The sequence below is a fragment of the Trichosurus vulpecula genome, chromosome 2, assembly GCF_011100635.1.
Source record: "Trichosurus vulpecula isolate mTriVul1 chromosome 2, mTriVul1.pri, whole genome shotgun sequence".
Classification (NCBI taxonomy): Eukaryota; Metazoa; Chordata; class Mammalia; order Diprotodontia; family Phalangeridae; genus Trichosurus; species Trichosurus vulpecula.
Genome location: NC_050574.1, coordinates 122,136,473 through 122,162,299, shown reverse-complemented (window position 1 = coordinate 122,162,299; position 25,827 = coordinate 122,136,473). Strand labels below are relative to the sequence as shown.

General features: G+C 44.7%; 1 protein-coding gene across 5 annotated transcripts in view; it reads right to left on the bottom strand.

Annotated features, from left to right (window-relative positions):
• Positions 1–1,093: 1,093 nt before the first annotated feature.
• Positions 1,094–25,827, bottom strand: part of ARRB1 (arrestin beta 1) — a 130,022-nt gene continuing 105,288 nt past the window's right edge. Inside the window, exons 9-16 of one of the 5 annotated variants that reach the window (XM_036746990.1) lie at positions 25,595–25,679; positions 25,007–25,079; positions 22,871–23,008; positions 20,383–20,466; positions 18,764–18,787; positions 15,482–15,552; positions 13,519–13,570; positions 1,094–10,988 (exon numbers count right to left, since the gene is read on the bottom strand). In XM_036746990.1, the coding sequence (XP_036602885.1) occupies positions 10,880–10,988; positions 13,519–13,570; positions 15,482–15,552; positions 18,764–18,787; positions 20,383–20,466; positions 22,871–23,008; positions 25,007–25,079; positions 25,595–25,679 (636 nt within the window). In that variant the 3' untranslated portion in view covers positions 1,094–10,879. Of the gene's footprint in view, positions 10,989–13,518; positions 13,571–15,481; positions 15,553–18,763; positions 18,788–20,382; positions 20,470–22,870; positions 23,009–25,006; positions 25,080–25,594; positions 25,680–25,827 lie in introns of all 5 variants that reach the window. The other 4 variants (XM_036746989.1, XM_036746992.1, XM_036746993.1 and 1 more) reach the window with 4 other exon arrangements.

Below are 25,827 nucleotides of genomic sequence, written 5' to 3'. Positions count from 1 at the left end.
GTTTCACTTACTGGAATTTTAGAACTTCCCCCAGCACCCCCACCCCCTATCTCCACTTCAATGGTTTTATCCAATGTGTCCCTTCTTGATTGGCTAGAAACCTTAAACTATCTGGAGTGACCATGATTTAAAGGAAAATGGAATAAGGAGCTCAGACCTCTGCCTCTGCAGCAGGAGTGAGGTCCTAGTTGGAGGATGTCAGTAGACCAGAAGAAGAAAGGCCTAACTGGGCTAAGGAACTAGATAGGGAAGATGAGGAATTTCACCCAGATCAGTCCAGAAAGACATAAAGGTATCACCTGAGGGTTACATGTGAAGAAATGATTATTTCTCTTATATTAATAACCAATTATTGAATTAAATAGGACTAAGGTTTTTCCCCTTTTCTATTTCCTCATTCAGAAATGATCCCATATAGGTTATTCAGGCAGCCTTTGAAACATAGGGCTGATGATGAGAGGGAAAATGCAGATCTGTTCAAAAGGTAAAGAAATTTTAATTTAGGTGAACTCATGGATTCCAGACCATTGCATTTAACTCAGACAGGTCTGTGTAAAAGTGAATTCCCCCTTTTGTCTAGATTACCCTAGATGGGGTGATATAGGTATAGATAAATCTCTTTGACTGAGGGATCAGTCACATACCCCAGATGCTCATTAGAATAAGCTCATCTCTCATTATAATGTTCATTCACTCATTACTTGTTAACTGTTCAGTTTATTTCCATCCTCAGGTGCACCCCCTTTTCCAAAGGCTTTAGAAGTACTGAAGGTTCCACCAGTCAAGTTTCTTCAGTCATCAAGAGGACAAATGAGCCCCTTTTTGTTGACTACTTGCTAGCTGTAGTTGACAAAATTGATTATAATTTACCCAGAAACTGTCCCACAGAAGTTTTTACTCACTACATATATCTTACTAAATGATCTAGGGGTGGTGTCCATTGGGGTTTGTCCAGTTATGCCAAGCAGGAGGGGCCCAGAATCAATAGCATTTTTTTTTTGCCTGGGACTATTCACACTCTGACTACCAGAGGAGAAAATGCAACCAGCCCCTGGTCCCCCAAAAGCAAAAATGTAATAGCCCCCATTTGTGCTGATTGTTTTTGTTGTTTAATAAACTATAATAATTTATGTGACAGACACAGAAACAGTACAACAAAGAAACTGAGCAGGCAGGGCCCATGGTGGGTGCAAAGAGATCCTTTTTCAAGGCCCTAAAGATGACCACGGTCCTCGGGGGTCACCCCTCTTTCTTCCTGCTCCCTTCTTCCATCTTTATATCTCTTTACATGTATATACAGAGAATCTCTGGAACACTCATCTCCAAACATCAATCTCAAAAGTGGAAGCAAAGGATGGAAGGAGTCTGGGGTGAGGAGGGACAGCCACAGTCCCATCGTGGAAGAGGGAGCAGGATATGAAGGGCAGGTTGGTGGCCAGCCAGAGCCCTGCACCTGGTGTGGCTTCCCAACTGCATTTTACTGCTAACAAGGTTCAGCTAGATGAACACACCTCTAGAAACTGCCTCCCATCCCAAAAAAAGCTCTTATTCATGCTTTTTTATCTGATCGTTACAATGGCATTTTGAAGGAGACTGAGTGGGCAGAGGGTAATGTCTTACCGTTGTCAGTATGGCCCAGAGAGGGTAAGGATGAAGACCAAGGTCACACAGTGAGCCAGTCTTGGAATGGAACTGGGAGCCAAATCTCCTGATTCCCCACATGGGGATCTTTCCAAGGTGTCCCTGTCCCTTCCATCTGGGCCCAGGAAACTGTGTAGCAGTGCCGCAGTATAACAACAGCTGGCTAGTTTTCCCCTGGGTCCCCAGGACTTCAACAAGTACAGGAGCAAGACCCCAGGGCCCCTTGGGGAGGATGCCTCAGTCAGGCAGATCCCGGGCCTCCCTAACTGGCAGGAATTTGCTGTGACATTCAGGCCAGTGATCTTCAAATCAGCCACAAGCAGATCTCCTCAAGGATAATGAGAAGTCATCAGACTTTAGGATTAGAACTGGCAAAGACCTCAGAGATCACTAAATCCAATCCCCTCCTTTTGCAGAGGAAGAAACAGAGATCCATAAAATGAAAGTGTTTTGCCCAAAGCCCTGCATATAGTTAAGTATCAGAGTGAGGATTTAAACCCAGGCTAACTCCAAATCCAATGCTCCTTCAGCTACACCACAATTCATGTACAGAAATGGAGACTGCATGTGTATCCTATTTAAACTGCACTAGGAAATTGCTAAAAAGGAATGGGGATGGGAGGAGGTGAGGAAGCTGTAAGATAGACATTCTGCTAAATGAAGATTCAACTTCTCTTTTGTGTAAATCTGGCATTTCACATATTCAGTTTTGCTTAAATTAATATCTGCCTGTTTTTTTCTCATACTATTAGTTTTTTGAAGGTAGAGGAGGTCACATATCTCTCACTAGGCCAGGGTCCAGTGCCTCCATCAGACTAGAAGCTCCCTGAGGGTAGAGACATTGTCTCCCCTGGAGCCTACCTTCAGGTCAGGAATTACCAAGGATGGTGGTAAACCTTCCTCAGGCAAGAGATTCCATAAGGACAGAAGCCAATTACCCCCTTGGGCAGCGATCCAAAACATTTTTTTGGCCTTGAGAGATCTCCTGGGTAGGGACTATTCATGATTTTATATCCCTGGAACCCAGCAGTGGGCCCTTGTATATAATATGTTCAATAAATGTGCCTAATACTTGGTTGTTAAATCAAGTTTTGTGTTCCTCTAGAGTTCTCTTTACCTCCAAGAGGCACAAATGAGGACCTAAGAGGAAAGATCTTCCATCTCCAAGAGTGACTGAGGTCAGATAAATGTCTCTGGGGCCCAAATCAGTCAGGAAGGTGCAGCAGGAACTATCAAATCAAGCCAAGAGCTTCCTCCTACCCACCACTTTGCTCCATATAATCCAAGACTTGCCAGGAGTTTCACAGACCCAAGGAGAGCTTTGCCCCCATGACAAACCTCAACCTAAGCTTCTGGGCAGGCTGACCAGAAGCACTAGAAACAGATTTGTGCATGATTTTGTATGTTTCTGTGCATGCTGTTCAGTCTATTTTTGTAGGTATGGTACATGAAAATACAAGTACACTTTAATCCATGTTCCAAGATTACATGTGGACACTTTCCTCCTTATGTGTGAGATTATGCACTTGGTTGCATTTGTGACTATGTGATTGTGACTAGCTATAACTCTAGCTGTGTGTACATCCCTGTTCATGGGTTTAGAGTCATGCATGTTCATGCATGTATCTGTAAAGCCTGTGATTAAATCCTTCCCAGGCTCCTAGCCTTGAAGTTGGGAGGGACCTTAGGGATCATCTAGTCTAACCCCTTCTTTCAGAGATGAAGAAACAGAGAGGTTGCTCCTTGCCCAAGGTCACACAGGCATTGAGTGACTACATGTGCCGAGTGGCATGTGCCTGCCTACACTTGAGCATGAGGCACAGGCATAAAAACCTCAAGAGAATATTGTCCCCAAGGCTCTTCCAACAAGCAAACCAAGAAATTTAATGACAAAATCCTGCCTTGGATTTGGTCCCCACCTAGGAGATCCAAATCTAGGAAAGCCTCTTGGATTTATGTTTCAGAGAGACAGAAATCATGAGTTCTATTAACTTGTCTTTGAGTTGGGAGTGCAGAAAATGTCCTTCCAGAAAGGTTTCCTTTTAGAGTCTGTGGGCAGGGTCCCAAGCCATTCAGGTTGAGGACATGGAAGATACTTCTGCCCAATGTGGATATTTTATGGCATGTCAGGAAGATAGGGTAGTTGACCTGTGGGGACAGGAAGGCAGCTACTCTTACCAATAGCCTGAGGAGAGCACCTTTCATTCTAAGGTTGCTTTCAGCCAGCAGATAAACAGTGAGATTCAGAACCTCTGGACTGGTGCTCAATAGTGGCCTGTTACACTGGTTTCAGAGTTGACTGTCTTGAAAGGAGGGAGAATGAAAGAAGGTTCTCTAGACTCTAGGGAGTTATGTTACTTGGTTGTTTTCCCCACATTCCCTTGCCTTAGGTGTGACTTTGAGAAAGCCTCATGCGCTGGGCTAGGCTATGAGCTGCCTGAGGGCTTAAACACAGAGAATGTCAAAGGGTTGAATAATCTTGCTTTCTACGGCTCCCTGTTTGCGTACAAAGCCATACTCTGATCTGCCTGAGGTCTTGAGCACAAAGAATGCCAAAGAGCCAAGGAATCCTAAGTCTGTCAAACCATCAGTGACAGCCACAGTCAAGACAACACCCTCTGAACTTACACTAGTCTCTCAAGTGTGGCTGTGTCAGAGGTCATGGGATCCTGTTAATGGAAGCATAGAACATCTCTGGGTAGTGAAAGAAGCCATCTAGAAGGTGGATACATGTAAAGCAATGGGCAGTTGTTTATCCAAGTAAATAAAAAACAACAAATGTCAAAACAGAATTATTGGGGACATATTTCAGGACTCAAATCCAAATCTCTTCCGTTTAGATGTCTTGGGAATTTCCAGTGCCCAGGTCTCTAATGGGAGCAAAGCAGACTGGGAATGCCAGCATGGCTTCTCTCTTCACTCAGGAACACAAAACCTCAGCTTTCTGGGCATCAGCCCCCACTGTCCTGCCATTGAACTACCTTCTGCAGGTAATTGCTTGTTCCCTTTACCTCTAGTACCTTTCCTCTGAGATTACATTTCATTCATTAATTCGCTGTATTTGTGTGTGCGTGTAAAATCTTGTATGTACGTGGCTGTTTGCCCGTTGTCTCTCTTCTGCAGCCTCATCACTTAGCACAGTGCCTGGCACATAGAAAGCACTTAATGATTGCTTGGTTGAATGACTAGGAGACTTGTTGGTGCTGGAACTGATGAAAGACTAGAGGAGGAGGTTCATGCTCAAAGTAGATTGGAAATCAGTGGGAGAAAATGGGACTGTTGGCAAAATACTCCTTTCTCAGATGCTTCCAACAATGGAAAGGGCTGAAACCTCAAAAAGTTCTATTGTCTTTCTAATGAATTTATGGTATAGTGTGCACAGTAGGGATAGGATCTGCAAGGTATTGTGGGTAACAAATTCAGGGGGACCAGCAGGTGATAGAAACCCCAAAAAGAACACTGTGAGGCCATAGTATTCCATCCCATCATTCCCTCTGCTATTTCCAAGTCTAATTCCCAGTTGGTAGATGAGATGGGCCTCTCACTGACAGCAATTGTCACTGCCAAGAACAACCACCCATAGACTTACATTTCAGAAGACAATAACAAACTGAGTTTTGTCCAGAACAGAGTGAACGATATCATGAAGGGACAGGAAACAATTCCACAAAAGGATTAGTAGAAAAAAATTGGGGATGCTTAGTCAGAAGACTGAAGAGCACATGGTAGTCATCTTCAATATCTGAAGAGCCGTCATGGTGAAGAGAGAGATTAAATACTTGTCCTACTTTGCCCCAGAAGATAAAAACTAGGAGCAATGGGAGAAATTAGAGGGAAAAAGATTTTTTTTCCACGTAAGAGAAAAGCACATAACAATTAGAATTATCCAAAAATGGAATGGGCTGCTTTAGAGGACGATGGGTAGCGAGGTGGTCTAGTGAACAGAGCACCAGACCTGGAGTCAGGAAGAGCTTAGTTCAAATACTGCCTTATATACTTACTGGCTGTGTGACTCTGGGCAAGTCACTCTCTCAACATCAATTTCCTCACCTGTAAAATGGGGATCATAATAGCACCTGCCTCATAGGGTTATGATGAGGATCTACCAAAAACTCTTTGCCAACATTAAAGAATCACGTACATGTTAGCTATTGTTATTAGTGAGTTCCCCACCACTTGTGGTCTTCTAAATGATGAACATTTATCAGGAATGTTGTTGTTGGGGGTTCATGATCTTGGTAGGAATTGGATCAGATGGTCCTTCAGATCCTTTGGAATTCTAAGTCTGTGAATACATATTTAGAAGCACTAGACTGACTCTTTCATGACATTAATTTTCTTCTACGAGGATAAATCAAGTCATGCTCATTTGTTTGATCTCTCGATGAGTCTGACCCAGAGTGATGGGTGGTATGGTCCAGGAGAAAGAATGCTGGGCCAGGATAGGCTCTAGTTCCACCTCTTCTTGGACCTACTCTGTGATTTAGGACCAAAGCTTCTCTCCCAAAATACAGCCTGTCCCCATCCTTGCAGTGGTACGGAGAAAAGACAGGACTGGACATAGAGAAGCTTGCATCAAATTAGAATGAGAGGTGGTAATCATATTGAGGCCAGTTATTCCCTCATAGGCTTGAGGTCAGAAGAGATCTTAAGGGACCACGGAGGCCAAGCTCTTCACTTTAGAGAGCCCCTGCCTCCAAATCACACGTTCTACCATGGCATTTCTCTTGACTTAAACCACTGTAATAGCCTCTTAGCTGGTCTCCCTCCTTCCAGTCTCTCCCTCTTTCCAATCCACGCTCCAAAGCTACCAAAAACTAAGACATCACAAAATCTTCAGTGGCCTTCTATTATTTCTAGATAAAAATACAAACATCTCATCTTGGTATTTAAATCCCTTCACGGTCTTCCTCCAACCTACCTTTCCAGACCGATTTCACGTTACCCTCTTTCACACATTTTATGTTCCAAACTAAACTAGTAGTTGTTTCTAGTATATGGCACCTCTCGTTGAAATGCCTCTGCACTGGCTGGTTACCACCACTCCCCCCACCCCCATTCTACCTCTGGTAGAATATGTAGCTTCCTTCAAAGTTCAGGTACCTGAAATGGCCTTTCATTTACTTATCCATGTACACATTGCATTTTCCCAGTAGAATCTAAGCTCCTTGAGGGCAGAAATTGTTTCAGCTTTTTCTTCACATTCCCACAACCTGGCACAGGTCCTTGCAATAGAGCAGATACTCAATAAGTCTGTGGAGCTTAATGATCTGATTCAGCTCCCCCACTTCCTTCTGCATGCAGTGCAAGAGGCACCAGTTTATCCATGAGCTGCAGTGACCTTGACACAGTGCTGGTGTGGTCCTTCACCGGGAAAGTGAAGAAGTGGACCAAATGTCTGTGGGGATCAGGACCATGTTTTCATGGAGAAACAGTTTTTGGAACACCTCAGGCTTTAGCAATGAATCAAAATAAAAACCAATACAATGAATCTTCTGCAAAGAGAGGACTTCAAGGCAAGAGCCAAGACTTGATGATTTTCCTTGATAATGGTCTCTTCAGCCATCTAAATCAAAAGATCTCCCTCCTGGTATGCTTACTCTGCCCTCTCTGGTTCTGGAAGTTAAGGATACACAGTGGGATGCTCAGCCACACTGAGGGGATCTTCAGTCTGCACTGTCATCTTTAACAGCAAGAGGCATCAGTTTATGAAGACCTGCTCAGTTCCATGTCCTAACTTGTCCTCACAGGACTCAAAGATGGGAAAGGGAGTGAAGATCATGTCTAGGTAATACTAGCTAAGGACTCTGTGGATTGTTTAACCTAGAGGAAATTATTTAAGAGGGGGTGTGACAGTTTTCTTCGCTTAATTATTTGAAGGGCTATCATGTAAAAGACATTGGTTCAGCTGGAGTCCAGAGAGAAAACCAATCCTGTGGGTAAATTTCAGAGGCAAATTTCAGTTTGACATAAGAATTACTAACAATGAGAGCCGTCCAAAAGTGAAATGGAGTTTTGGTGGGTAGTGGCAGATTCCCATTTACTGGAGACCTTCAAGGCTAGATGATTTAATCTGCTAGATCCTCCACTAAATAGGTGAAAGGGTGAGAAATTCTTGCTGAGGTACAGGCTGGACTAGTTGGCTTCTGAGGTACTTTCCAAATCTGATAGAATGTAAGGTCCTTGAGGGCAGGAACTTTTTTGTGTTTGTATCTCTAGTACCTAGAATGGTGCCCTAGTACATAATAGGTGCTTAATAAATGCTCAGAGTCTGTGACTCTGTGAACTCTCCAGTATTGCTGCTTATAATTTGAAGCTGTGGAAGAGAATTTTGGAAGGGTAGCAAGTGGACATCTACTTTGTCTGCCATTCCTCCCCTGTTGCTCCCTATGCTCAGTTCTCAGGCCTTAAACATGGTTCCAACTTCCTGAAGAGGTCTCAAGTGGATTGCCAACGATTTTCCTAGGAAGGGTGTGTTGGCACGTGAAAAAGTCAGGACTGGCAGGAACAAGGTGAGACCTCTAGGCTCTTTGTACTTCTGGCTGCTTCTGCCTTGATGGCTAGGTTGCTCCTTACTCTCTACTGAGGATGGCACAGGTATTGGAGCTGGGGGGTTCTCTGAGAACTCTCTGTTGGGTAACTTTGCTAATCAGATGAAAAGATGGTGTGTCGGTGAGGCTACAACATATACTGACCAAGGAGCCCAAAATACTGCTTAGGAAAAAAACTACAGAATTCTCTGTGGCAATCAGTGCCTACTGGGAAGGAGAAGGGAAGGAGAGTTATAACTGGAGGATGAAGAGGAATCTGTCTTAGGGTACCAAAATTTGTTGGATGCTGTGCTTTTTTATCCCTATCCCACCCCCAGCAATTATACTCTTGGTGAGCTTTTACCCCTACCTTTCCCCTATTCCTTTATTCCAGGTATAAAAGTTCTTAGTTATTGCTCCAAATATGGCATCCATTCCTTATTCTGTACACTTGAATTCTTAAGGGTTCAAATCTGAGCTCCTTTGACTCTAGATTCAGGGCCATTTCCACCACACTGTGACATTCAATCCACATCAGATGGCCTCATCATCAAGGTTATGGGGAAAGAGTCTCAAATTGGGTGAGAGGCTGGACTAGACTCTTAGGGTCCTTCCATCGGGAGGGATTCCATGTATTGGAGTTAAAGTTTTTTCTCTATAATCTCTAGATTGACTGAGAGAGACCCCATCCTCTGCTCCAATTCTCCCTCTGTGGCTCTGGAGACTTTCCAGGATCCAGGAGAAGAAAGATGGAGAAACTGCTGAGCTTGAATCTATAGGTGTAGATGAAGAGAACAGCCACTCTGCAGGAATCCATTTGCTTCCTCTCTAATGAAATATCTTTCTTTTCAGAGGAGAAGAAACCCAGAAGAACACAACCAGTTGCTAGCAAGGAGATGACCTCGGGGGATCAGAAATAAGTTTTTGGTCTGGAAATCCAAATCTGAACCCAAGGGAGTCAGAGAGAAAGCTTTTGGAAGGCAGCTCCCTGTTCAGGATATAGAGGATTGGGAATCAGAGGCCCTGGGTTTTAATCCTGGTTCTATTCTTTATTACTTAGTGTGACTTTGGACAAGTCACTTAACCTCCTTGGCCCTCATTGTCTTAATCTGTAAAATGGAGAGGAGGGGCCAGTTTAGACTACATGATCTCTGAGGTTTTTTTTTTTACTCCCTAAGTCCTAGGCAATAAACCTGCCTTTCCACATCACTTCCTTCTGTTTCTGAAGAGGGAAACAAAACCAACATCTGGGCCTTAGTACTAGCTCTTCTTCTAGAGACCAGCTACATCCTCTTCATTTGTGTGTCCCTCACCTGGCCACAGAAGGAATCACAGCCAGAGACTTCTCAGAGAATTGGGTGAGATCTGAACCCACCACATACCCCAACTATCCTTCGGCCCCCACGTATGATCTGAGGGCAATTCAGTAACTAATAAACCAAATGGAAGAATCTAAGTTCCGCTCCCTCCCCCAAACTAGAATATAAGTTTCTTGAGGGCAGGAAGCGCTCCCTTTATCTTTATATCCCTTGCACAGAGGCATTTAATGCTGCTTGTTGAATTTAACTGCATCGCTGAATAGAAGACTAAAACTCTGCCATCCTAGGGTAGATTAACATCTCACTCGGGAGAGAAGAGTCTCTCTGGGAAGTCTTCCCCAGAGACACTGATTCCCTTGCTACCAGGGACTAAGAAGCAAGACGTGCTTCTTCTCCTCACTTCAAATACAAGGTCTTTTTTTTTTCTGGACCATTGACAATGCCCATCCTAATATAAAAATGATACATCCAGCTCTCCTTCTTTCTCTGTCTCTAATACATATAAGATACATATCACTTAAGAGACTAAGTTCTGACAATATTAAAATGTTTGTACTAATTCTTGTGACCTGCATTCAACTTAGTAACTGCTGGTAAGGACATCAATTTGCCTGCTTTTGTCATGTTGAACCGTTATAACACTGTCCAAAATACCAAAATATTGGGAAGGAGGGTGGAAAGACAGAGAGCCCAGCTGCTGGCTCTTCCCCACCCTCCCCAGTGAATGGCTCCCCACCTGCTACCTCCATCTCTGTCCCAAAGTAGTTCAGCCAGGTTGTCTCACTGGCCATTCTGAGCATGCCATTGGCTAGAACTATGTCACCTCCCACACCCTCAGTAGCTGTGCCTAGAACCATCCCCCTGCTCCCACCCCCAAACACACATATAAGAGCAATCTTTTCCCCTCTCTCTTGCCAGACTCAGTTTATATACTCAATTCCATCAGATGGATTCCACCCAATGTGCGCAGAAGAGATGCAATCCAAAGGTTGTGGATTGGGAAGCTCCTAGAGATTGGCCATATGGAGAAGACTGAAGGCTGGCTGGCTTGGGGGGATTGAAGGTGAGGCAGAAACAGAGAGGGATTGGGACGGATTAAGGTTGGAAGAAGAGTAGTAAGCCATTCTTTCATTCTCCAGGGTGGAAATGAGGTGTCCACTGGGGAGGCTCAGTGAGATGGTGATGAGTGGGTCAAAGCCAGACAGCGAAGATCCCTGATGATACCTACATAAGTCCTCTGGAGTCCCCTGGTAGAAGTAGAAAAACAGAAGGGGAAAGAAATACCAGAAAAAGAAGGGGGAGAAGAAAAAGAAGAAAAGATAACAAGCAGCCTAATTCACAAGAATTAACCAGGAACCACCCGAGAAGAAGAGCAAGAGGAGTCCAGTCTTATGTGTTGTTTAAGTGTGGCGAGTTTGGGACTTCCTCTTCTTCCTGGTCATCCTTCATACCTTTCAGTCTCTGTCGAGCAAAGTCCTCAAACACAATGTCGTCATCGCTGACAGGAGAGAGAAGGGGAAAGGAGCTGTCAGTAGGGGAAGGGACATCCATACAGAGGGGTGGAAGCCAGGGCAACTAAGGGGGCAAGGTACCAGACAGGCTATCCAGCTGCCCACGGGCCAGGACAGGCATGGCTGTAGCCCATAGGGTAGCTCCAGGTGGGTCAGAAATAGACACTGCTTTCTATAATGAAAGCTAGGGAGGATCTGGTGCTGAGGGACTAGACATCTGGGGTCAATTCACAACCAGTTGTGAATTGTTGTGGAAACAAGATAGGAAGAGAGAATCACAAATTTTTGAGGTAGAAGGGACCCCAGAGGGCAAGTAATTCAAACCCCATGTGAACAGGAATCCTCTCTGCAACATTCTTGACAATGTGCATCCCACAGGCTACAGCATGCATCCATGTTCTGGAGTAACTAGGAAGCATTTCATGTGAAAAAGATCTGGGGCTCTTAGTAGACCACAAACTCAGCAATGCAATCTGCCAGCCAAAAAGACTAATAACGTGAACTTAGGCTTCATTAGGAGAGGTGCAGAGTTCAGAAATTATAGCTCTCCCACCCTCTGCTCTGGATAGATGACTTTGAGGGTACTGTGTTTGGTACAGGGTATAGCATTTTAAGGATGACAGTGGCCAACTGGAGCACATCCAGAGGAGGGTGACCATCCAGAGGATGGCAAGGGGACTAGAAGCCTTGCCACATGAGACTGAGTTGAAGGGACTGAGTATACTTTTTACTCACAAAGAAGAGTGCATGTTACAGTAATCTCTGGCTATCAACAGGCCTCAGATGCAGAAAAGGAATCAGACTCATTCTACTTGGCCCCAGTGAGCAGAACATGGAGGAGTGGGAGGAAGTTAAAGAAAGGAAGGTTTTGTTTCAACATAAGGGAGGAACCTCCTAACAATAAAAGCCGTCAGGAGACAGACCCAAGTATCTCTCATCAGTGTGATCATTCTTCCCCTCACCATGAGCTATTCATCCACTGACCCAGTGAGCTCTCCATCACTGGAGGTCTTCAGGTGGAGGCTGGACAATCACTTGTCAAGGATATTAGCAGAGAGATTTCTCTTTGGATATAGATTGGATCTAATATACTCTGAGGTTCCTTGCACCCCTTAGGATTCTGTGACTCCTGGGAAAACAGGACTGATTCTTGGGAGTCAGGGAAAATCAGAAACCCCAAATCACCCCAAAGCACAGCCTAAAAGGCACCGGTACCAGCGAGAACCAAGCAGGGCAGAGCGGGAAAGGCGGAGGGCTTCAGGGGTGAGAGCAGTCTCCTTGCAGCTTTGCTAGCTCAGGGATACCCCATGGGGGTGAAGGGTGAGGTAGCAGGACAGGATGACACAAAGTAAAGGAGAGAGCCCAGCTTGCATGCTAAGGGTTTCAGGCAGCCAAGCTTGTTGTTGGACATGCCAGGCCAGGCGGGATTCCTTGTAGGTGCATTAGGCCAAGCATTTCCCAAACCGTGTCCACTGGAACCCTGGGGTTTTGAAACAAGAAAATTTCAATACTGAGCCATATTCTCCATTGCCTTAAAATACAAAGCTTGAAATTATAGCCTAAAAACACTTCAAATGGCAATCTGAAAATGTGAAAATATGCTCCAAAATTAGATTCTCCCACTCACCACTTATAGGTTCCATCAACATATACCGTATTGGTCTAAAGGTAGGCCACTTTTTTTTCCTAGACCTGGCTCGCCCAAAACCTGAGTATAACCCATAATAGGTGTAATTCTTCAGTGTTCAGATTTTTTGTTCGTCCATTTCCCCCACTGGAACTTCATGTAAGAGGCTTTGGGGCATGGAGGCCAAGGAGCCGGCCTTTGCTGGGGGCTATGGAACTAACCCTCAGCAAGTCACTTAACTTTTCAATGCCCCAAGATAACTCTTTAAGAGCATATTATGGGTTGGTTTCCCCACTTAGAATGGAAGCTTCCCAGGGGGAATGATTTGTCCTTTTTTTGCATATATTTGTGTCCCCAGACTACATCACAGTGCCTGACACGGAAAGTGCTTACTAAAGGCTTTATCTAGCATTGATGGAGGGAGTTTCTATACTAGACATTCACCTTGAGATGAAATCATTGACCTAAACCTCCTCCACCACCACCACTCCAACATTAAGTTACCATTCAATTTAATTTCATAAGCACTTATTAAACACCTACTATGAACCAAGCATCTACTTCTGAGGCTTAATGTGAGGGAAGTGCTTTGTAAATTAAAGCACTGTGTAAATGAAGAGTCATTATCTTAGGGGAGCAGCCTATATTTAGACCAATATGGCAGGCCCCAAAGTCTCTGATGGCCAAGTGGTTTGGGAAATACTGAGTTAGCTATAGATGGGCCTGACTCATTAGAGGTTAATATGCCAATGAGCCAGGCCATTCCCTCCCCTTCCCACCACAGCCGGTCTCCTACACACACACACACACACACACACACACACACACACACACACACACACACACACTCCCCTCCCCACCCAGACATCCAAAGTCAGGGTTCAGCTTACTTTGTATCAAGTTCTATGAGATTGGTATCTATGGGCGCTTCATTCTCTGGAACTAAACACAGGGAGTTAGGACATGGGGTTAGTGAGTTTATGCATGAACGGTTGGCTGTCCAAGTCACAGCGACAATCGCCACACACAGAGAAGGAAACAGGAAGGGAGGGCGCTGGAACTCAGCATGGACTAGTCTATAGCTTGTCTACAGATGCACAGCTTAGTGTTTAAAAGAGTGCTGGACTTGAAGGGAGAAGAGCTGGATTCTAGTTTGGACACGACTGCCTACTAGCTGGAGCACCTGGGGTGAAGTCCCTTTCCCTCTATGAGATTCAGTTCCCTCCTAAAAAATGAAGGCATTGGTTTAGCTCATGGGCTCTTAACCTGGAGTCCCTGAGCGGGCCCAAGAGGTCTATGGATAGATTTCAGTGGATCTGTGAACTTAGATAGGAAAAAAATTGCATCTTTATTTTCACTAATCTCTACCTGAAAGTTAGTATTTCCTTCAATTATTTTTTAAAAAGCAGTTCCATGGGGCGGCTAGATGGTGCAGTGGACAGACCACTCCACCTTGGAGTCAGGAGAACCTGAGTTCAAATCCAGCCTCAGACACTTACTATCTGTGTGACCCTGGGCAAGTCACTTACCCTAATTGCCTCAAGAAAAAGCAGATTTCCAGAAGGGGTACATCATACAAAAAAAAGTAAAGAACTCTGGTCTAATTGGTCTTTAGAGGCCTTTCCTGCTCTAAGTGCCTAGAAATGGCTTCCAGGACTTTTACTTTTCTTTGGGGGTGGGGATGCTGTGTTTTAGGGAGATTGGGGCTGTGCATCATCCCAAACAAACCCTTTTCTAGGTTCCTCTCTGAATAGTGCCATATCAGAGCTCATTCCCACCCACCTACTTCGACCTCCAAAGCTAACCCCAATATGAGACTGGAGAATCTGCCAAGACTTGGGATATGGAGAGAGCCCATCCTCAGTATGGTCCCTGAAAGCATTGGAATCCGAAGGGTTAGGTGTCCAGAGGTCATTGGACCCAAGCTCTTCCTTCCAAGTTGGTCTGTGCTAATCTCAGTTCAAGAAGCCCAGAATGGAAGAGGAAGAGTTGCCTGGATTTGGAGGTAAGAGGACCTAGGTTCAAATCTTGGCTCTGATTCTTACTACTACTGGTATTCCCTTCGGCAAGTCACTTCAATGGGACTCAGTTTCCTCATTTTTAAGATGGGGTATGAGGTGCTGAACTACATGAATTTCTAAGGTTCCTTCCAGCTAGAAATCTACAATCCTATGAAATTAGAAGGGAAAGGCAAGGGAGGAGAAGGAGTCTGTGCTTAGAAATGCACCCAGAGTCAGGAGACACTACTGACTCGCTATAGGACTCCTGGTGAGACACTTGTCATTTCTGGGCCTCATCTCATCTGTCTGGTCTCTACATCAACATTGTTTTCTCCATTCTATGTTCTAAAGTCCCTTCCAGTTCTTATGTTCTGGTTCTAACGTGTTCTAAGGCACCTTCCAGTTCAGTGATTTGGCCAGCGCCATTTGTAACAACAGTGCTACTTGCCCTGATACTATTTTCTGTAACCTTCACCCCCAGCCCTAATCTTATCACATGTCCATCAGAGATGGACATGAAAGATGGAGCCAAGGTAATTCCTAGGCTGACGACCAAAGAAGAAGTAGGAGAAATCCCCATCTGATAAGCCTTTCCACTAATAAGTCAGAGGTGCTGAAACTCAAGATATTCTGTAAGTTATTAGTTGTGTGTCCATGGGAAAATCATTTAACCCCTCTGAGCCTCAAGTCTCCTTATCTGTAAAATGGAAAAACTTGAGCCCTCTGCACTTCCCAGCGTTTGTGAGGAAAGGATTTTGGAAACTTTAAGCACTATAAAAGGAGAGTTATTTCTCTTCCAATCCTGCTCAGTGGATAAGACCCAACCCATCCAAACTCCCACAAACACACTCACCTTCTCGACGCACAGGTTCCTCCCTGGGCTTCGGGTGCATCAAGGTAAAGGGCAGTTCTACAGCCACATCACTGAAACAGACATAGAAAGAGCTAAGCTCAGGTCCCACACACTCTCTTGGCCCAGCCCTCCTTCAGGCCTCCCAAGGAGACAGGCCTCTCTCTGAGATTGGGGGGAATAGGCAATGGGAGGGAGCATTTCTGTGTTCAACATTAATAAATCAGCTAGGAGTCAGAAGTCTTGGGTCTGAGTACCAGCTCTGCCTCTGCCTTGCTGTATGACCTTGGGGAAAGTAATTTCCGCCCCTCTCCCCCTGGTCTGGGCCTCAGTTTCTTCCACTATAAAATGGAGAAAATAACCCCTTCCCTGTCTCCTTTCCAGGAAAAAACTATAACATTTAGAGGGATATACACATGTGAGAGATGGTTAGTACATAATCATTACATAATTATTCAACCAACATTTATGAAGCCCCTACTTTATACAAGATCTTATAATTAGGGCTGGGCATACAAAAATAGATATATCATGGATTCTGCTCTCAAGGGGCTTATAACTAAGTGGGGGCAGGGCAGCTAGGTAGAGCCATAGTGCACAGAGTACTGGGCCTGGAGTCAGAAGACTCATCTTCCTGAGTTCGAATCTGACCTCAGACCCTTACTAGCTGTGTGACCCTGGGCAAATCAGTTAACCCTGTTTGCTTCAGTTTCCTCATCTATAAAATGAGCTGGAAAAGGAAATGGCAAACTACTCAAGTATTTTTGCCAAAGAAATCCCAAATGGGATCACGAAAAGTTGGACATGACTGAACAACTGGACACCAACAACAATGGTGGAGAGGCAAGGGTGAGAGGAATGAGAGACAAGTATAAAAATGACAATGATAGGAGAGAGGAAAATAAATGTAAAGAAGAGAGGTCCAGGCAAAATGTTATGAAAAAATGTTATTGAGGACAATAGAGGAAGACTCCAATAACTGGAAAGATATTCATTGTTCATGGTTGAGCTGTGCCAACATGATAAAAATAAAACTATTACCTAAATTAATTTACAGATTAATACCATACTAATCCAACTGTCAAGAGGTTACTTTAGATAATTAGATAAAATTCTGACATCATTTGGAGGAGACTTATAATGGAAGTAATGAAAAAAGTAAGAAAGAAAGGAGTCTAGCATTACTAGATTTCAAATTATATGACAAAGCAGCTATCATTATCTAAACTATTTGGTACTGATTTTAAAAGTTAAAAAAGTAGATCATTGGGAAAAAACTAAGTCATCCATACTTAGAAGTAATTAAATGCAGTATCCTGATGTTTGAGAAATGCAATACTATACTCTACTGATTAAAGGATTCTCTGTTTAACAAGCATGCTGGGAAACTAGAAAGCATTTTGACAGGAAACAGTTATATTACATCACATACCACAATTAAGTTTCCAAGTGGGAAATGAACTTAATATATAATATTACATCATTAAAATAACATTAGAGAAAAAAGAAGGAATCTTTCAAGTCTAGGATAGGAGAGGGAATTCATAACCCAACAAGAAATAGAGCAGAAGACAAAAGTCAATATTAGACAATTTTGATTATAAAACTTAAAATACTTTTGCAAAACAAATGCAGTTGCAACAACTGCATTTATTATATTTATTTTATCACATTTGTTGTTATGTGTTATATTGTTTATATGATATATAATTGACATACATGATATATGATCATGATAGATATGATATACTTACATATAAATAATTTATTATTATAATATATAAAAATGAGAAAAATATTTGCATCAAATTTCTCAGATAAAAGTCTAATATCTGAAGCATATAAGTAACCGTAACAAATATAAGGCAAAGATCCATTCCTCCAAACTCTCACTAGATTCTACCTTCTCCCCACCAGCTCTCTTCCTGTATGTCTCCTCTCATCTGCTAAACTCTTTGAAAAAGCCATCTTCATTGGTGTTTCCACGGCTTCTCCTTACTTTATTCTAAATCTTCCACAATCTGGTTTTCAGACTCATTGTTCAACTGAAACAACTTTCTCTGAAGTTATGAATGACCTTTGCGCTGCCATACCTGATGGCTTTTACTCAGTTCTCAACTTTCTTGACTTCTCTGCAGCCTCTGACATTGCAGACCTCCCTTTTCACCTGGAAATCCTATATTTCTGGGTTTTCATAACACTTCACTCTCCTGGTTCTCCTAGCTGCCTGACCGATCCTCAGTTTTCTTCACGAGATCTTCATCTATGTCATACCCACTAACTGTGGATAGACCACCCCCCCCCAGGCTCCCTTCAGAGCTCTTTTTTATTTACTCTCTACTTTCTATACTTGATCATCTCCATCAGTTCCCATGGATTCAAGCATCACATATATCATTCCTGTATCTCTATACCTAGCCCTAGTCTATTTCCTGAGTGCTAATCCTACATCATCAAATGCCTAGTGGACATGTCAAAATGGATGTGTCATAAACACCTCAAACCAAACCTGTCCAAAAGAGAAATCACTACCAGCCCCCCCAAAGAACACCTCTCCTGTTCCAAACTTCTCTATTATCATCAAGGCCACTGCCATCCTCTCAAACAAACTGTAGTTTTGAATGGAATGGGATATTTTGTTGTTTCATAAGAAATGACAATAGGAAGAATTCAGAGAAGCATGGGAAGACATGCATGAACTGGTACAGAATGAGAAAAACAACATACATAAGGTCTACAAAGATGTAAATGAAAACAACTCTAAATATTGGTCCTAGAAAACAGAAAGAATCTCAAGTGGAAAAAACCTCCAAGATAGGGAAACACAGGTATGTAAAATTATATGCAATGTCAGGTATTTTTTTAAACTGTTTTTCTTTGTTATGAGGATCAGGATGAGAGTGGGAGGGGAATGTATTAGGATATGACTGTAACCTGAAAACTAAAGGCTGGGGGCAACCAGGATGTAGCATTTGGGCTTGGCCTCAGGGGACGGATATAAAGCATAATCAAGTTGAAGTTTATTACATAGTCACAGGGTAGTGAAACAAGCCCCAGGCTAAGAAGTCATGAGCTTACAAGCTCTGTCCCTGACTTCCTATGTAGCCTGGACCACAGACTGACCCCCTACCTTGACCACAGGTCTACCTACTCCCTGGACCCACCTAGACCTCTGAGAAATGCAAGACACCCGAGGCCCAATAATGGGCCTTGGTTGTCGGGCCACTGAGGGAGAATGGGCCTGGCCCAGCTCAGAAGCAACTGGGTCATAAGGAGTTGAGTTACCTGGATGCGAGATCTCCCAACAGGCTGGCGCAGATCAGAGGAGGCAAAGAGAAGGCAGAGTTCAGAGTGGGAGAGACCAACAAAGTCATCCATGCAACATCTGTAGCCCCCAGTGAGGATAAATGAGGGAACTGAGACCATCCTGGACTGCTAGCTATGTCAGATATGGAATCATGACATTGATAATAAAATTGGAGTACAAAGAGTCCTAAACTCTTTGGATTCCTGACTCTGACAATGACTCCCAACATGTCCTTGGACAAATCAATTAACCTCTAATTAAGCTATAAAAGCAGGCAATTAGACTAGATGATCTCTAAGATGCCTCCCAGCTCTGACATTCTGTGTTCTGAGGTCTCTTCCAGCTCTGACATTCTGTGTTCTAAGATCCCTCCCAGCTCTGACATTCTGTGTTCTAGGCCCTTCCAGATCTGATATTTGGAATTCTAAGGTCCCTCCCAGCTCTCACATTCTCTGATCTAAAATCTTTTCCAAATTTTGTATTTTAAATCTCTCCCACCTTTGACATTCAGCATCCCAAGGTTCCTCCCAGCTCTAATAGTCTAAGTAAGGGAAGAACCCAAAAGGAGCAGAGCAGCCTGGCTCACACCTAGATGGAGGAGTGCCCCTTGAGGCACCTCTGGCTTGAGATCCCTCCCACCTTGCACTGTCCTAGCCTCTGAGGGTAGGACCCGAGGCCATATCACTCACTTGATAAACTTCATGCCCCGAGCAGAGAAAGGCTCCATGAGGTCTGAGATGGAGGAAGAGGAACATGAAGAAGAAGGAAGGAGGAGGAAGAGGAAGGAGGTAGGAAGAAGACAGAGGAAGGAAGGAAAGAAGGAAGGAAGGAAAGAAGGAAGGAAGGAAGGAAGGAAGGAAGGAAGGAAGGAAGGAAGGAAGGAAGGAAGGAAGGAAGGAAGGAAGGAGAAGACAATAGAAAAAGGAGCAAGGGAAGAGGAAGTAGACAGGGATAAAACAGAGGTACGAAGGAAAGAAAAAGGAGAAGAGAGGAGAAACAAAGGTAAAGCAGTAGCAAAGATGAATATGGAGGAAAGGAGCAGGAAGAAGACGAAAAGGAGGAAGAGAAGGAAAAAAGGAAGGAGGAAAGAGAAGAGGAGGTGAGGAGCATGAAGGAGGAGGAAGAAGAAGTGGAAGAATATGTATGAGGCAGTGGTATAGGGAAGGAAGAATAGACAGAAGAATGGGAGGAGGAAGAGGAAGGTGGAGGAAGGAGATAAAAGAGGAGGGGTCAGAGGAGGATGGAAAATGCTTGGATGAGAAGAGGGAGAGAGGAGGAAGGACAAAGGATGAGGGAGGAAAGAGAAGCTGGAGGAGGAAGACCCCACACCCCTTTTGTTCTCCCCAGGTGAACCCAGCCTGGGGAAAAAACTATTAAAGGTATCCCAGATGATGCCCCAACCGAGGAGGGGGTGGTGGGAGCATTTGTGGAATGGACCAGAGCTACAGCTGCCTCCTTCCTCCCTCCACCCTGCTCGGGAAGTCCCCAGCTTGAGGATGATGCCCCAAAGGGAGTTGGAAGGGCTTGCTTTTGTGATGGGAGATGGAAAGGGGAGGGAAGGGGGAATGGTGGAGAAGTAAGGATGGGGCCCACTTACCCGCCTCGGGAAACGACCAGCTTCACTTTGACTTTGTAGGACACGATGATTCCCAAGATCTCTTTATTTGTGCCATCCCTCAACCTGCAGTGTTTGGGGAAAAAAACAAGTCATAAAGACAAGAGGTAGGAGAAGAAAGACTATGAAGTAGGAAGCAACATTGGGTAGATGCGGAAGACTGAGGGGAGGAGATGCCAGCTAGGATACTAAGGAATGAGCCCTGAGCCTGGGGACAAGGGTCTGTCTGCCACTCACTCTGCAACCCTGGCTAAGAACATAGTATCTCAGAGCCAAAAGGGAGAGTCCATCTAGGCTAATGTGCACCAAACGAGAATGCCTTCTACAACATCCCTCCCCTCCTCCTTCTCCTCCTCCCCCTCATCGGCAGCAGCAGCCGCAGCATCTATATTGTGCGTGGAGGCTTTCAAAGCACTTTATACACAGTAACTCATTGCATCTTCTCAACAACCCTGTGAGCTAGGCACTATTACTATCTTCATTTTACAGGTAGGGAAACTGAGGCAGACAGAGGTTAAGTGACACATGATCACATAGGTAGTAAGTATCTGAGGCAGGGTTTGAACTTCCTAACTTTGGTCTTCCTAACTGCAGATCCTACCCTCTGTCTCCTGTGCCTAAAGTGTCCCCAAGAAGTGACTGTGCAGCCTTTGCTTGGAAACCTCTGGGTAGAGAGGAAACCTTCCATGGAATGGAATAATCCATTCTCCTTTTGGATAGCTCTGTGAGGAAGCTTCTCTTAGAGGCATCGTGATGTTGTCAACAGGACACTGGACTTGCAAGTCTTGAATTAAGTTCAAATCTGGCCTCAGACACTTCCTAGCTGTGTGACCCTGGCCAAGTCATTTCACCTATGTCTGCCTCAGTTTCCTCATGTGTAAAATGAGGAGCTTTTAGACTCAATGCCTTCTGAGGTCCCTTCCCGTTCTAAATTTATGATCCTTACATGGACCCTCTATCTTCCTCCTGGCTCTTGTACCTTCTGCTCCTGGCTATGCCTCCAGAGCCACAAAGGAAACAAGCCTAGTCCCTCTTCCATGTGACAGGTTTTCCAATCCTTAAAGACAGCGCTAAAGTTTCCCTTAAGAATTCCTTTCTTCAAGCTAAATCTTCCCAGTTCTTTTAATCCATACTGAAATGGCCCAAACTCAAGGCCTTTGGTGATAATAATAGTTCACATTTATATATGGTGTTTTAAGGTTTGCAAAGTTATCTATATATACCTATATGTAGATGTTTATATTATACATATATAACATATTAACATATATGTGTATTTGTATATGTACATATGTTTGTATGTATGTCTATAGGTATATGGGGGCAGCTAAGTGGCACAGTGGATGGAGCACCAGTCCCAGAATCAGGATGACCTGAGTTCAAACATGACCTCAGACACTTATTAGCTGTGTGACCCTGGGTAAGTCACTTAACCCCAATTGCCTCCCCTCAAAAAATTTGTGTATGCATGTATATGTATGCATGTATGTATGTGGGGGGGAAGAGTAGGGGTGAGAGGGGGAGAAAGGGGAAGGGAGAGGGGGAGAGAGACAGACAGACAGAGGGGAGGAAGAGAGGGAGGGGGAGGGGGGAGAAGGACAGGGGAGGGGGAGAAGGAGGGATGGGGAGGGGGAGAGGGAGAGCGAGAGAAGGGATGTTCTCTAACTCTTCCTGGAATGGAATGGCCAAAAGTATAACCGAAGTACTCTGGAGGCAGAACACAGTGGGACTGTCAGCTCTCTTCTCAGCTCACAATGTCTAGGACTCCGTAGGCCCTGCACTCCAGGAGTTCAAGGCTGTCTGGGGAGACCAGAATTGTCCAGGGAGAGGCAGTCTGACATCCTGGGAATCGCTGGTTATCTGATTCAGAGAACCTCAGTTTGAACCCATTTTGCTGTTTGTCATCTGTACGATCTGGGGCAGCACTCAACTCAGATCTCAACTTTACTCTTGATAAGCTGTGCGACCTTGAGCAAGCTACCATGCCCTCTGTGAGCCTCCATCTCCTCATCGGTAAAGTGGGAGGCCGGACTTCACTCTAGACTTCTCTTTCCTATCCCTTTTCTCCTTCCCCTTCTACTTAATGACTAGAGTCTCCTTAGAAAGTGGTCTCTAGGACCTTCACCACCTTAACTAACTTCCCCAGTGACTGACATGACAAGTGATGTCTCCCCCCCAGACCAGGGCCCCCAAGATCAGGAGTCATGGCTACCCTTCCTCTGCGTCTTTTCTGGACACCAGAAAAGGAGTTTCTGCTCAGATCTGGAGGAACGTGGGAGTGAGGGGGTAAAGGAGAAGCATGATCCAAGGCCTTGACACTAAGGATGCTTAGGGAAGGCTGGGCTGGCAGGCCTGGGAAGGGCAGAAAACAAGCAGCCAAGGCCAGGGAGGGGAAACGTGGGACATGCATCCAGAGAAAGCTTGGGCAATGGGCAGTTATTGGGGAGGGGGCAATCGGGGGTATCCTCACAGGGTACTAGAAGCCAAGTTGGTGTCTTCATGCTTCAGCTTGCCATCCAAGGCCAGGCCTCGCTTCTCACGGTTGTTGGCCAGGAATGGGGTAAGGGTGTAGACTTTGCAGAATGTTGAACTTGGAGCCACCACGTCACTGGAAAAAACAGAGGTGGATAAAGGAAGATTCCCTCCTTCCCAAGGCCCAAGCAGACAGGCAGGTAAGCCCTGCCCCTCCCCATGCCCCACGTCTGTCTGTCTGTCTGTCTCACACACACACACACACACACACACACACACACACACACACAGTCACACTCTCCCTTCCTCGGACAAATTGGGGACGGTGAGAAAGATCTTGAAAGAGAGGCCAGGTGGGACAGTGAAAAGGATGCTGGGTTCAAAGTCAAAGGATCTGGGTTCAAACTCTGCTAATTATTATCCGTGCAACATTGGGTAAGTCTCTTAACCTCTCTAGGCCTCAGGGTCACCTGTAAAGTAAGAAGGATGAACTACACTTACTCTAAATTCCAAGACTATCATTCTAACTACTAAATCATCCTGTCTAACCCCTGCCTTGGGGGAATGGATGTGCTTAGCACAGCGCCTGGCACACAGTAGGTGTTCAATAAATGTTTTTAATTGAATTTAATTACTCTAAACAAATGATTGATTGATAGCATCAGAGCTAGAAGAGAGCTCAGAAGCCATCTAATCTAACCACCCTCATTTTACAGATAAAGAAACTGAGGCCCAGAGAGATTAAGCGATTTGCTGAAAGTCAAACAAACATTAAGTAGCAGAGTTGGAACTCTGATCCTGGCTTCTCTTGAATCTGTGCATGAGTCCTTTTCACAGTACCAAGCTGGACTCTCCCTGCCTCCCCTTCCCATGGTCACTTTAGTGATGTTCAGGGAACCAAGATGCATGGTGTAACCTGCCTGGGCCACATTGGGCTGGCGAGGGAAGCTTGCTGCCACAGGTGAAAGAAACAAGGGGATCTACAGCCTGGAAGACAGGCCTTTGAGGTTTTCTGCTCCTTCAAATTATGTCCTGTTCTGTATTAGCTGCTTTTCAAATTAGTCATCTGCTGCTTGTTGGGTTGTTGTTTGGTTTTTTTTTTTTTAAGCCACTCTTTGGATTATGCTGAGCTAATACGAGCCACACTCTTCAGTATCATTGGCTCAGGGTTTTTAAAATTCATCCACACTTTTTTCCATTAACCATTTGCTGTTTTGGATTAGCTGCCTTAAAAAAAAACTTGTCTAGCTACTTTCACACCAAGAAGCAACATGGTACAGAGATCAAATGGACCTAGGGAAATCAGTCTAAGTTCAAGACCGGCCTCAGACACATACTGCCTGCAGGACCCTGTGCAAATCATTTAAACCTCACAGTGCCCTTTTGTATGTTCAGTGTGTTCAACTCTTTGTGACCCCAGATGGGGTTTTTTCTTGGCAGAGATACTGGAGTGGTGTGTCATTTCCTTCTCCAGCTCATTTTACAGATGAGAAAGCTAAGGCAGACAGGGTAAAGTGACTTACCCAGGGTCACACAGCTAGGGAGTGTCTGAAGCTGAATTTGAACTCAAGTCTTCCTGACTCTAAGCCACTTTACCTACTGTGCCACATAACTGCCCTCACAGTGCCCAAAGCAATTCATTAAGACTATAAATAGCACATAAATCACCACTAGAGAAGAGAATTTTCACACCCCATGCTGACCAATTTGGAGAGTTGTACCAAAGGAGTAAGACATTTTTTGCAACATTTGTTTTTTAATTACCTGAAATTTTGAATTGTTGATTATTTGGAGGTTACCCACTCTTTAATTATCCACTCTTGGATTATCTGCTTTTCAAAAATTATCCTCGGTATATCTTATTATCTGTTATTATCTACTGGTTATTTAAGGGATTATCCAGTGTTTGGCTGTTGTTTTTTTTTTAAATTATATATGGCATGAGGATAATCTACTGCTTTTATTATCTGATTTGTAGGTGGGGGGAGGAGTTGGGGAGTTTGTAATGATCCCTTGTTTTTCTGGACTTGGGACCTGACTCCCGCTTCCCCCACCATTGGCATTGAGGGTCAAGGCAGGACAATCAGAACCAAAATGCTTCCTACCCATCTCAGGTCCTATAGGGCTAACTTACTCAGCCTCCTCCACAGCCACAGGACATTTGTACTGCGCCGTATTGAACAGGCAGATGTCAGCATATTGGCGAACTACAGGCAGAAAGAGAACACACCTTATAAGGAAGAAATCCCAGGGCACTAGAGGGGGAATGCCCAGGGCAGCCCCAGGGGCAGGGCCTCAGCAGACATGAGGACCTGTGGCCCACCAGCCTATAGGGCAGCTCCCCTTCTCCCAGGGCAGCTGTGATACTCAACCGCCCTACAAATGCCCAGAAGCATCCCACAATCCCTTCTAGCCTCCCTTGGTCCTTAGAAGCCAAACTCCAGCCAGAATACTGGCGGAGGTCGTTCTACTCACACACCCTCCAAGAGCAGCAGCCCATGTTATCAGCCCACGTGGCCTTAACCCTTCACCACCGTGCATGTCCACTGCCTCCCCTTAGACCACTGAACAAGGGTCTATGTGAAAGGCTGATATGGAGAACCCTTTAACCAACTCCAGGAAGAGGGTGAAGAAGACAGAGCTCTCCCTACCAATTTCACCTAGAACTTGCTCTCCAAACCTTCACGTGCAGATCTCCCCCACCGCCCCAACCCCCAGGTACCTGAAATCTTTATCTTCTTCACGGTCTTGTTGGTGTTGTTGGTGACATGGACGTTAACACTGATGGGTTCCCCGTGGTAGTAGATCTGGGAGAAGGGGGAGTGGAGAGAGAAGGGTGGAGGAGTCCAGTGTAGTCAGGTAGGGGAAGGGAACAAGCACTGATCGATTTACAAACATTATCTCACTTGATCAGCAGGCAAGGGCACCAGACCCCCTATCTGTACTCCGAATCAG